At 39.9% G+C, this 12,044-nt stretch overlaps 1 protein-coding gene across 3 annotated transcripts in view; it reads left to right on the top strand.

Moving 5' to 3' along the window:
• Window positions 1–809: 809 nt before the first annotated feature.
• The window catches only part of NADK2 (NAD kinase 2, mitochondrial), a 47,290-nt gene continuing 36,055 nt past the window's right edge, over window positions 810–12,044 (top strand). For 2 of the 3 annotated variants that reach the window (XM_029217570.1, XM_029217571.1), the window contains exon 1: window positions 810–1,223. In XM_029217570.1, coding sequence (XP_029073403.1) covers window positions 924–1,223 — 300 coding nt within the window. In that variant the 5' untranslated portion in view covers window positions 810–923. Of the gene's footprint in view, window positions 1,563–12,044 lie in introns of all 3 variants that reach the window. The other variant, XM_029217572.1, reaches the window with a different exon arrangement.

The following is a 12,044-nucleotide window of genomic DNA, read 5'->3' as shown; positions in this document are numbered from 1 at the left end:
CACCTCCCCTCCACCCCAATAGTTTTTTGGAGGTTAGCAGATGTACCACCTGCGCAATCCCACAGGGTACCATGCTTAAATGAGCCCGGTGCTCGGCTTACTGCTGTCTATCCCTCTTGCAATTCTTAGCAATTTCTGAACAAAGGACTGCGTTTTCATTTTGCACTAGGCCCCGCAAATTGTGCAGCTGGTCCTGAGTCCGTCTCCTCAAACCCTGGCCCAGAGCTGGACATACCAGCCATCCAATACAAGGTGGCTGAATGAACGAACGAAGGGTCTAGTCTTATGTGCAATAATAAAAGAGTCTAGTCTTATGTGCAATAACGAAAAAAGGGACTGACCCCGAGCAAGAAGCTGCGGCCTCACGCACGTTCCCGCCAAGCCCTTAAAACCGCACTCGCAGGGCCGGCGCAGCCTCAGACCAGTTCCAGCTGGGTTTAGCTCCAACACCAAATAGAATTCCAGCCCTTCCCCCGGCCGCAGCCAATCCCTGAAGCTCCTCAGCCTCCGAAACCGCTGCGGGTTCTGATTGGCTGGAAGAGGTGGCCTGGGGGAGGGTGGAGACCGCGGGGGGAAAGGGGTGGAGCTGGAGGTCGGTCCCCGGGCGGGGGGAAGCGGCTACTGCGCAGGCGTCGATGGAAAAGGCTCCACAAACAAACAGAACCCACCACCTGGAGGCCTCCAGCTTTTCCCCGCCCACCTTTCCCTCTCGAGGGCTCTCCCGGCTCCCAATCTCCCGGCTTTCCCCGCCCCCGTCAACGTCTGGGCACGTCCCCTTTGCGGCGCCGGCCACGCACGGCTGCGCACTTAACCTCTGCCCGCCCGGCTGCAACGTAGAGGCCGGGGCGGCGCGAGCGGCGCGCACTGCTGGCGGCTGGAAGCGGAGGCGGGATCCCGGGCCTGCAGCTGCTGCCGGGCCGACGATGACTTGTTACCGAGGCTTCCTGCTGGGCAGCTGTCGTCGCGTGGCGGGCGGCCGGGCAGCGGCGCTGAGGGGGCCAGGGGCGGGAGGCCCCGCCGCGCGGCCGCGGCTCGGCGGTGACGGCGGCGGCCGGCGGCACCTGGGGCAGGGGCAGTCGCGCGAGCTGGCGGGCTGTGGCAGCCGCCCCGACGGCGGCTTCCGCCCGTCCCGGGTGGTGGTGGTGGCCAAAACCACCCGGTACGAGTTCGAGCAGCAGCGGTACCGTTACGCGGAGCTCTCTGAGGAGGACCTGAAGCAGTTGGTGGGTCCCGGCGGCCCCCGCTCTTGTGCCTCGGCGCGGCGCTGGTTCGCTCACTGGCTCGGCCGTGACTTTGGGGGTGCGGTTCTGGGAATCGCTCCGCAGGCCGCCCCGGGGGAAAGGGAGACCCTGGGCGCCGCTATGGGCAGCGGAAAAGAAGCTATGGTACCGCAGACACACCCCCTTTTAGTGGGCAGGACTGCCAGGCCTGGGCACTCCGGGGAGCCGGTCTGGTTGAGCCTTTTCCGCGCTGGAACGTGATTCTCAGACAAGGTTCCAGGAGTTTGTATCAAAAGCTCACGTGTCTCCAGTGCTGGGCAGAGCAGCGGGGAAGATTTGAATGTATGTTGTTAAGTAGCAAGGTCCAGACAAAAGGCAGGTAAACAGGGTAATTATGAAATACGGCGTCTAGATCTATATAATATAGTAGTGCCTCCACAACAGACTATATTTGGTATAGATATTTACTAATATCTTTGCAAAGTATATGAATACACCTAAGGGGGGAAAAACCCCTGAATATTATCTGCCTTCACTCTTATTCTTGGAACTTCTGATCCCATGTCCCCACCCACTTTAAGGAAACGAGTGATGATGTTACCATGAGCAGTATGTCCAGAAAAATCTCCATTGGAAATCTCTGATTGTTGACACTGCACCAAAAGGCTTTGGAATAAATTGCCTGTAACCATAATCCTGTAGAATTCTGTGCAAGAGTAGACAGCCTGTTCTGAGCTTCTGGTTCGTAATCATCAGCAATCTTCTGGTAATATTTTGTGGAGGTATCAGAATGAAGTTGTAAATCATCCTTGTTTAAGTACTGACTGTTTTCAGCATTTAACTTCTTGACTGTTTAATGAGTTAATTGAGGAGGGCCCCTGTATTCATCGGGTGGCCATGCTAGGTGCAGATTTCTCTCCTTTTCCCTAGTGTTTGAAGGTAGCAATTTATAGAAAACATTTGCATCATTTAAAGAGTAAATCAGCAAACAGTTGGAGCAGGAGGTCGGAGTAGTTGAGTTTGTGTTAGGGAGTGAAGTTGAGGGTGATGTAGGGAATAAAATTGAAGCAAGCGTTTCTGATTTGGGAAAGAGGTGTGCCATATGGGTTGTACTCCTAATTTTGCAGACCTGCTTTTTAGAAGTTGTCGGATGCCATATACCCATAAATATGTTCTTCATACAATTTTATGGAAGCCTCTCACGACAAGTAAAAATAGTATACTTGATTGGCATGTTCAGAGTGTGGGATTCGGGGTCAGGAGCTTGGAGCCAGGCCCAGGTTCTCTGTGGTTAACTTCCTTTTAACTTCCGTGGGCCTCCTTGGTGCCAGCGATACTTTTTGTGTTGTGCTGTCGTTTTCAAAGTGCTTTCACCTAGTTCAGTGTGTGAAATACTAGGATTGGACTAGGTAGCCTCCAAGGCCCTTTCTGGTATTTTAAAACTGAAGAACTTTTACAAGGCCTCAAGAATATGAGTGGCATCTGAATTAGATTAATTCTTGGACCTCTGAACTAGATTGACACTAATCAAAACTTTTTAAATGTAAGGCAAATCAAGTCTTTAAAAATCAAACCACCTAGTACACCCACTCTGAGTATCTGAAGAGAAATCTGTAATAGGTAAATATTTGCCTATTGCTAAGTATGCTGTTTGGAGTAAGAAAACTTTTGAAGTAAAACTTCTGGACTGTAGAACACAGTTTTGAAATAGTTGTTGTTGCTATCATTTCAATTAAATTTTACTGGATTTGTTTCTTACTGATTTGAGTTTTATCATTTATGTTAAGGCCAGTATTCAGAATGGCATAGTATTAGGTGGAGCCCGGACCAGAGATCAGGAACAGACCAAATAATACTAGACTGTGTGAAGTTCTAAAATAGGATTCTGTAAGAGGAATGACACGATGATTAATACTGTTTGCTGTTTTCCTAGGGTAAAAGATACTAAGGTATATGAATCATGTGAATTGGATATAAAAGAAAGTGGCCAAGTGCTTACTTGAGTCTTCTGGCACCGTGGCTGGCTATGTCTGTGGTGTCCTGGTAACCTGAAGTTTTGTACCAGAGGGTTCTCTTTTGCTGTGGTGGTGGTGATTGTTTTGTGGCAAAATAGATCTCTATTAGGTCACTTGTTAAAATGCAAATGGAAGAAGAGGGATGAAGTGCTAGTATAATTTCATACCCTGAAGCCTTGTGGTTCTCTAACTTTGTAGAAACTTAAACAATTAGAGGAAATACTTCTTAGCTGATAAAGCATGTACAGACTGGATGAAAGTTTGACTTTCATTTGCTCTTTCATATTGGTTTTACATTGGTTTATTTTTAATTCTTGCATTTCCCTTCTGCCTAACCTGTCAGTGACTTTTCTTGTGAATAGAGGATTTCTACTCAGTGATCTTACATCTACTGGCTCAAGACTTGGCAAGGGCTAATTGAACGATTATTACAATTTACTTGCATCATAAGTGATGTAGCTGTTGGTGGATGTGGAGCTTATATTAACAGAGTTGATGACACTCACAAACTAGACCTTTAGGTGAATCAAAGCTGATTGGAAAGGGTTTTGACGTCATTAAACATGCCTTATTGGCCAAAGAGAATGTTTCATTTCAAAATATTTTAATATATACCAAATAAAAAATGAGCAGTTTCCACCCTTCTCTGCCCTGACTCCAAGTCTTACAACCCCAGAAGCAACTCCCTTTAATGGTTTCCATTTTCAGTTTTTTAAAAAAAATTAATTTCCTGGGCTTCCCTGGTGGCGCAGTGGTTGGGAGTCCGCCTGCCGATGCAGGGGACATGGGTTCGTGCCCCGGTGCGGGAAGATCCCACGTGCCGCGGAGCCTGCACGTCGGGAGGCTGTGCTCCGCAATGGGAGAGGCCACAACAGTGAGAGGCCCGCGTACCACCAAAAAAAAAAAAAAAAAAAAAAATTAATTTCCTAATGGGATGGAATAATTTCATTTAGTGGTCCCTCTATTATTGGTTTACATTCTGCCTAGGTATTGTCTTCTTAGCAGATTTGGGAGTTGCTGTGCCTTGGATTTTGTTTCCATTACTCAGTTTCCTTAAAACACTGGTGTAGCTTAGGTTATAGTTCTTGGGTAGATAATATTTTTGCCACATGTGCAATGAGTGTAGCGTATGCAATATGAGTATTTATCAAATTAAAGAGCATGATCTGGAGTACTGCCAGAGAGCCTTCTAACGGAGCCTCACTCCTTTCAAATCTTCCAGACACAGGAACCAGAATGGTCTATCCAAAGTGAACATCTGGCCACTTTACTCCTCTGCTTAGAACCCCTCAGAAGCTCCCTATAACCTAGAGAGTCACCCAGGGAATTTTTTAGAATGCAGGTACCTGAACCTTATTCTCATCCCCCTCAATATAAAGATTCAGTTTGTGGAGAACTCCCAGACTCTGCCTCTTTGAACTATACCCTTAAGCTTGCTGATGCTTTGTCCAGGGCTTTGCATTTTTAACAAGCTCTCCACGTTTGCAAGTGGTCCCCAGATCAGACTTCGAGAAACATTATTGTAGGTGAACCTTTATTATCCTTAGTGTGCTAGAACAAGGCCTTTCATGAATTGACCCCTGTCCACCTCTTGAGCTTCATTTCTAATCAGTTCTTGTCTAGAACTTCATTTTCCATTGATTTCAAACTGCTTTAATTTCCATGAGATGTTGTGCTTATTCAATTAACTTATTTATGGATCATTAGCACGTTAAAATGGTTTAAAATGTAAACGATACAGAATTGTATGCAATGAAAAGTCTTTTTCTTATTCCTGTCACCGGGCACTCAGTTTTTGTCCCTGGAAGTAACCAATGCTAATCAATTTCTTGTTTTTCTTTCCAGAAATAATATATACATACAAATCAACAGAGGGAAATATTCTTTTTCTTTATCCCATCCCTTTTTACTCAATGATAACATATTATTTAAGCTATCCTTCACCTTGTTCTTTTTTTAATAGTATGTATATAGTACTTATTGTGTGCAGGTGCTTTAGTTTATTAAAATACACTGTGTAATGAATAATATTTGTGTTAATGAATCAAACACTAAAATATTAAAACTGGACTTGCTGAGTCAGGAAGTATATAGATTTGAAATTTTAATAGGTATTGCCAAATTGCTTCCCTTAGAGGCTGTGCCAGGGTATACCTTCACCAGCAATATATGAAGGTGCTTGTTTTTTCATAAACAGTTTAGCATACTTTGGAGTCTTTGCCAACCTGGTAGGTGAAAAATGGTATTTCAGGGTAGTTTGATTTGCATCCATCACTGTCTTTACCTTTGTAGCCCCTTTTGCTTTGAATGCTCCTCCATCCTTTAGCCAATTCCTGTTCTTGCTGTGAGGTGAAGCTTACACATTACTCTCACGGGAAGCCATCCTTGGTAACCTTGCTGGGCCTCTCTCTGGCCACCAAGGTTATGTTAGGTATTCTTCACTGTATTTTCATAATATGTTTTTGAGCTTTCCATTTTAGTATATTATCTGTGGTTATTTTCTTCTCTGGAGTTGAGGGCAAGGACTGTATCTTACACATCATCCTCTCTGCCTTTCCATCCCCACTAGTTAAAGGTGGTGAAATGTTTCTGAATTTAAAAAAAAAAACATTTTTAGTTCTTTCACCCTGAGGCTGCCAGTCCAGGGCCTTATTTCCAGCTGTCAGGCTTCCAAAAGATGTTAGTTGCTAAAAACTTAAGGTAGAGATTACTGATGTGAGTGCCCTGAAAGAGATTAAATATGTTTGATAAACATGAGCCTAAACAGAAGATGATTTTTATTTGACTATGAATTTTTTGGGGGGTGGTGCATAAAATGTTTTTAATTCTGTGGAACACAACTTGGAAAATAGAGGCTTAAGGTATACTCCCATAAATATTTGCAGTTAAATAGGAGACTCATAAAGATGTAAAAGGACTGAATATCACAGTAGATGGAATTAACCATTAACAGAATCATTGATCAATATGTTTTAGAGCCCTGATTTTCAGCCTGCACTATGTATCAGGCTTACCTGGGGGAGCCTGTAGCCAGCCATGAAATTGTAAATAACATGATTTATTTTTACGGTGATCACTTTTTCTATATTTTTAATTATATGGCTTAAGCTCTGAGTTAAGATATTATGCACATTAATATCTTCTCAGCTAGTAAAGTATAAGTTGACTTTATTTTAATATTGTTTTGTGTCTTTAAAAAGTTACATCAGTAATATCATATTCTTTAGAATGTGTCTATTTTTTAGAAATTTTCTTATTCACTATTGGTTTTGAAATTTATCTGTGTTGATATATGTTAATTCATTTTAACTGCTGTATAGTATTCCATTGTTTGGATAATTAGGTTGTTTCCAGTTTTTCCACTATTAAAAAAAATGCTGCAATTAAAAATACAAATAATTTTTCCATAAGCATTGAATAATTCCCTGATTCCCAGTGTTCTCATGGGCACTTGGTAGACTTTAACATTTTTGCCAATGTGATGAGGGTGAAATTGTATCTTTTAATTTTAAGATACTTAAATATTAAAGAATAAGGAAGAATTTATAGGTGAAGGAGAGAGAGAACAGTACTAGTAAGACAGTGGGAAAGGTCATCTTTTTGCCAGTAAAAAGAAGTCAAACATTGGTGACTTTAATTCACAGTCAGAAAAATCTTACATCATGATGTACTCATATTTGAAATAGAAGGTAACATGAAGCAGTTTACCCTTGTTACATGTAGTATAGTTTATTTATAATGCTGGTTGTGATCAGTGGGTTGGTATGGTACCCATTCTAAGGGCAATTTGAAAATCATTGCTCAAGAGGAAGTAATATTGAGGCTAAACAGGTAAGTGGGCCTTATAAAGTTGTTAAATGCCATGGTTTTATCTCCTAGTGGTTTTCAGTCTTTTAGCAGCAGAACACAACTCTTGCTCAGCCCTACTCTCTTCCCCACAGGAGTGGAGGGATGGGTCAGTTTTCTGAGACGTCACCATTCTGGGACTAGTATGAAAGCAGGCTTCGGGTGGGAGTGGTTAGATGACGAGGGGAATAGGAAATACTTTTTAAGGAAGAAACTCATTTAGAAATTCCAGAGGCAAGCTGTTGCATGAGACCAGATAAGAGTTGATGTTGCCCAGAACTCAAGCAGTGGCAGCATGAACGTAAAGGACAGATTGGAGAAACAGTTTACAGGTATAATTTTTGGACTTCACCACTGGCCGGCTATGGAGATTGAGTGTGAAGGGAGAATTAAAGGTGAAACCTGGGGTTTACTTTGTTGACTAGGTAAATGGAAGTATTATTAACTGTTATATGGGATTCAGAAAAGCAAATTAGAACGGGGAATATATAATCAGATTTAGATGGTTTTGGGGAGAGGTACTTGATCTACATGTGGGTGAATATAAAGGTAGGCATTTGAAAATTTGAGCCTGTAGCTCAAGAAACAACTTGCCCTAAAGTTTAATTTCATAGGTACTGGTGTATACTTGGTAGATCAAGTCCCTAGAGTGGGGAGAAAATGAAAATGAAGTGAGAACGGATAAGAGTGCCAAGGAAGGTAACTTGAGCAATCCCAACATATAAGGGAGTAAGTAAACAGAATTCAGGGGAATGCAGAAGTAGGAATAAAACAGTGGGGAAAGTAAAGGTGAGAGTCTGAGATAAAGAATAAATGGAATAGAAATGATCCAAGATAAATACCAAATATAGCTGAAGAAATATTTAGGGTTCCCTGCACCTGGCCTGATCATACTAGGTAAGTAGTTTACTTTAGCTGGCAATTAGGTACCACTAATCCTTTTAAGGCAATTTTGAATGGTGCTTCGTGTACCATTTAGTTAAGTGTATTCTTCTAAGAGTGCTTAAATTATGCCTAGTGAGTTTACATACCAAACTGTCATTGTCTCACGAGTTGGTGAGACAGTGTGTTAAATTTAAAAAGACATATTTCCTTCCCTTACTGGAGTACAAAATATTAACACTCAGCTGACTAGTAAAACAAGTTTAAAAAATTTGTAATAGATTCAGTTTGGGTCAAGTAAAAATGTCTGTGATACTTTAATAAAAGTGTTTGGGCCGTTTAGAAAATAGCCTATCACCTCTGACTTTAAGGTGTGGTGAATTTCTGTCCCTTCAGAACCCTCTTTTTTTTCCTTTCATGCTGTGTTGTGTTTTAACCTCTGAGCCGCATGGGGAGAAGTGATGTTGGCTTTTGGAGATTTTATAAGAAAATTCTTTTGCTAATACTGAGTGTGTCTGCCTGTAGAGCTTTTAGATTCACATTGCTTTTTCCAAGTATCCTAGTGAATAATCATAAAAGAAAGTTTTGTTGTTTTTTTTTTAATGCCGATGGGAACTAACAAGCTTTTGGGGAAAAAAAGGAAGAAAATATTAAGAACTTTGTTACTAATACCTAAGGTGTAGCATTGCATAATTGAGAATGTATTCTAAATTTCAGTAATTTCTCTAATCTCTTAATTGTAAGACATTTTTCATGTGTTCTTGTTTTTGTCTGATTGAAGTATGTTTTTAAATCTTTGAAGTGTTGTTATTTTCTGAGGGGGTAGCTAGAAATTCTTACTAGCCTTTGAATATTAAAAAAAAACTTTAAAAAATATGAGCCAGTTGAATAGTGATTTAAGACCTTCTAATTGATGCTTTTTATTAGTGATTTTTTAAAATGCCTCATCTCTTAGCTGCCTAGTTAGCCAGTACATGTTAATGCAGCTTACTAGCCCAACCAGCTAGATTGTTTATGAAAATAATTAAAGAACTTGTATTCTCTAAATAAATGTATCGAGCATAAGTTGTTAAATAATTAGTTCACAAGAAGAAATGTGAGTGGGAATAAGAATTTATGAAGTGACATTTCTGCTCCAATATTAAGTATTCTAATGCTAAATGAACTTTGTCTTTAGATTTGGAACTTCAGTGTTGCTAGCAAAACATATTAAAATCATGGAAAACTTAGTTTTCTATTAGTTCTCTATAATTTTTCCCCTGCAAATTCAGACCTCCTTCACCATGTCAAATTGAAGTTTCATAAAACTCAGCTGCTGAGTAATCTTAATTTTCTGGAGTTTTCTGAGAGCCAGGAAGTAAGCACCAAAGCTCCTGAACCACCAGATTAGAATTAATAGTACCGATATGTAGGATTTATGTCCTTTATTCCTGGGTATGTGTTCTATATTGTGGAAGCCAAAAATGGGAACATAAGATAAAAATCTGGACAGTGAATTGAACTCTGAAGGCCAGTTACCCTTAAGTTTTATTTATAGCAGGTTAGAAGCAGTAAATTTGATGAAAATATTTTAATAGACTTTTCTACCTTTGAATGGGTTCTCACTGAGTTTTCAGTGCTGCATTTAATGCATTTGATTGAGCTCAGCTAATGTTTAACTGAACACAGTAGTAGGCACTCACATATCTGAATGAATAAATTCAATTTTTTAAAGCTTAATTTCTAGCTATTCAGTGTTTACTCTTGAAATGGCTTCATGAGAGGTAATTATTGTAAAAAAATAATATAGCGTGGTAACTTATCTGCTAGAAAATCAGGGGCTTGATATTGAAGCAGGTTAGTTTGAGATGCCTGTTAGATATCCAGAGAAAGATGTCAGAGACTCAGTTGGGTACCTTCACCTGGAGCCCTAAAGATAGGCCAGGATTAGAGATTGCAATTAGGAGTCATCAGCATCAGCATACAAGATCTCTTTTAACGCCTTGAAACTAGAGATCCCCAGGGAGAGAGCAGAGAAGAAAATCACTGTGATCCATATTTACTGAAAGGTGGTTAGTGCAGTTTTAGTTAATCTGTGGTTGGGTAATGGAAGTAATAATCTGAATATTAATGCTATGTTCATCCATATTTAGAAATGATACTCTTAGAATAGTTTTTCAACCCTTATTTACAATGATTTGTTGATCAAAGTAAATGAACGATTATCTAATTATTACCTTGCTTGCTGCTTTCCTTTAGAGAAAATATTCTTAACATTGGTTTGCTCTGTCTAATTATAATGAGGTTTATATCTAGGCATTAAACTGTTGTACAGGCTGTCTCATTTAGTATATGCGAGTTAACATCTATGGATTAATTTTTTTTTCTGTGTGGAATTCAGTTTATTTTTATTTTCCCTTTTTAAAATTTGTATTGACGTATAGTTGATTTACAATGTGTTAATTTCAGGTGTACAGCTAAGTGATTCAGTTATATATATATACACACACATATTTATATACATATATATATAAAACATTTTTAGATTCTTTTCCATTATAGGTTATTACAAGATATTTTGAGTATAGTTCCCTGTGCTGTACAGTAGGTCCTTGTTGGTTATCTGTTTTAGATATAGTATTGTGTATATTTTAATTCCAACCTCCTAATTTATCCCTCCCCACCCCTTTCCCCTTTGGTAACTATAAGTTTGTCTTCTGTGTCTGAGAGTTATTTCTATTTCATAAATAAGTTCACTTGTATCATTTTAATTTTAGATTCCACATATAAGTGACATCATATATTTGTCTTCCTCTGTCTGACTTAGTTCACTTAGGTCCATCCATGTTGCTGCAAATGGCATTATTTCATTCCTTTTTATGGCTGAGTAATCTTCCACTGTGTATATGTACCACATCTCCCTTATCCATTCATCTGTTGATGGACACTTAGGTTGCTTCCATGTCTTGGCTGCTGTAGATAGTGCTGCTATGAACATTGGAGTGCATTTATCTTTTCAAATTATAGTTTTCTCTGCATATATGTCCAGGAGTGGAATTGCTGGTTCATATGATAACTCTATTTTTAGTTTTTTAAGGAACCTCCATACCGTTCTCTATAGTGGCTGCCCCAATTTATGTTCCCACCAACAGTGTAGGAGGATTCCCTTTTCTCCACACCGTCTCCAGCATTTATTATTTGTAGATGGACTAATTTTCAAATAGCCAAATATGTCCTCAGCTTCTCTTCTGAAAAGCATATGTTTCCCTGTAGATTATAGAGTGAGGACAACACTATTTTAAGTCTTAACCCGGGCTTCCCTGGTGGCGCAGCGGTTGAGAGTCCACCTGCTGAAGCAGGGGACACGGGTTCGTGCCCCGGTCCGGGAAGATCCCACATGCCGCGGAGCGGCTGGGCCCTTGAGCCATGGCCGCTGAGCCTGCGTGTCCGGAGCCTGTGCTCCGCAATGGGAGAGGCCACAACAGTGAGAGGCCCGCGTACCGCAAAAAAAAAAAAAAAAAAAAAAGTCTTAACCCATTATTCATAAACAAGATTGGGAAGGTAGGTATCAAAATATTAACACTAATTATCCCAAGGTAATAAGATTATATGTAGTTTAAATTTTTCATGACTGTATCTTCCATGTTGTGTTGTTTTTATAACCTTTTTAAAAAGAAAAATACATATTATTAAAATACTATCTAAAATTGGTTTTACTTTATAATTCAGTAAGTAATGATTTAAAACAAAAGAATATAAGATTGTATTTTGGACAGGTACTTGAAAAACAGATTTTGTATCATAAAGAGGCAAGGCGTAAGGGAATTTGGAAAAGGAAAGAATAACATCCTTTTTTTTTTCTTCCAGTTTTATTGAGATGTAATTAATACACAGCACTGAATAAGTTTAAGGTGTACAGCATTAATGATTTGACATACATACATCATGAAATGATTATCACAATAAGTTTAGTGAACATCTGTCATCTCATATAGACATAAAATTAAGGAAATAGAAAATTTTTTTTTCTTGTGATGAGACCTCTTAGGATTTGCTCTCTTAACAACTTTCATATATAACATAGAGCAGTGCTAATTATAAT

The sequence above is a fragment of the Monodon monoceros genome, unplaced genomic scaffold, assembly GCF_005190385.1.
Source record: "Monodon monoceros isolate NGI ecotype Baffin Bay Population unplaced genomic scaffold, NGI_Narwhal_1 Super_Scaffold_12, whole genome shotgun sequence".
NCBI classification, from domain to species: domain Eukaryota; kingdom Metazoa; phylum Chordata; class Mammalia; order Artiodactyla; family Monodontidae; genus Monodon; species Monodon monoceros.
Note: the sequence above shows the minus strand (reverse complement) of the source record. Positions and strands in the feature narration are given on the sequence as shown.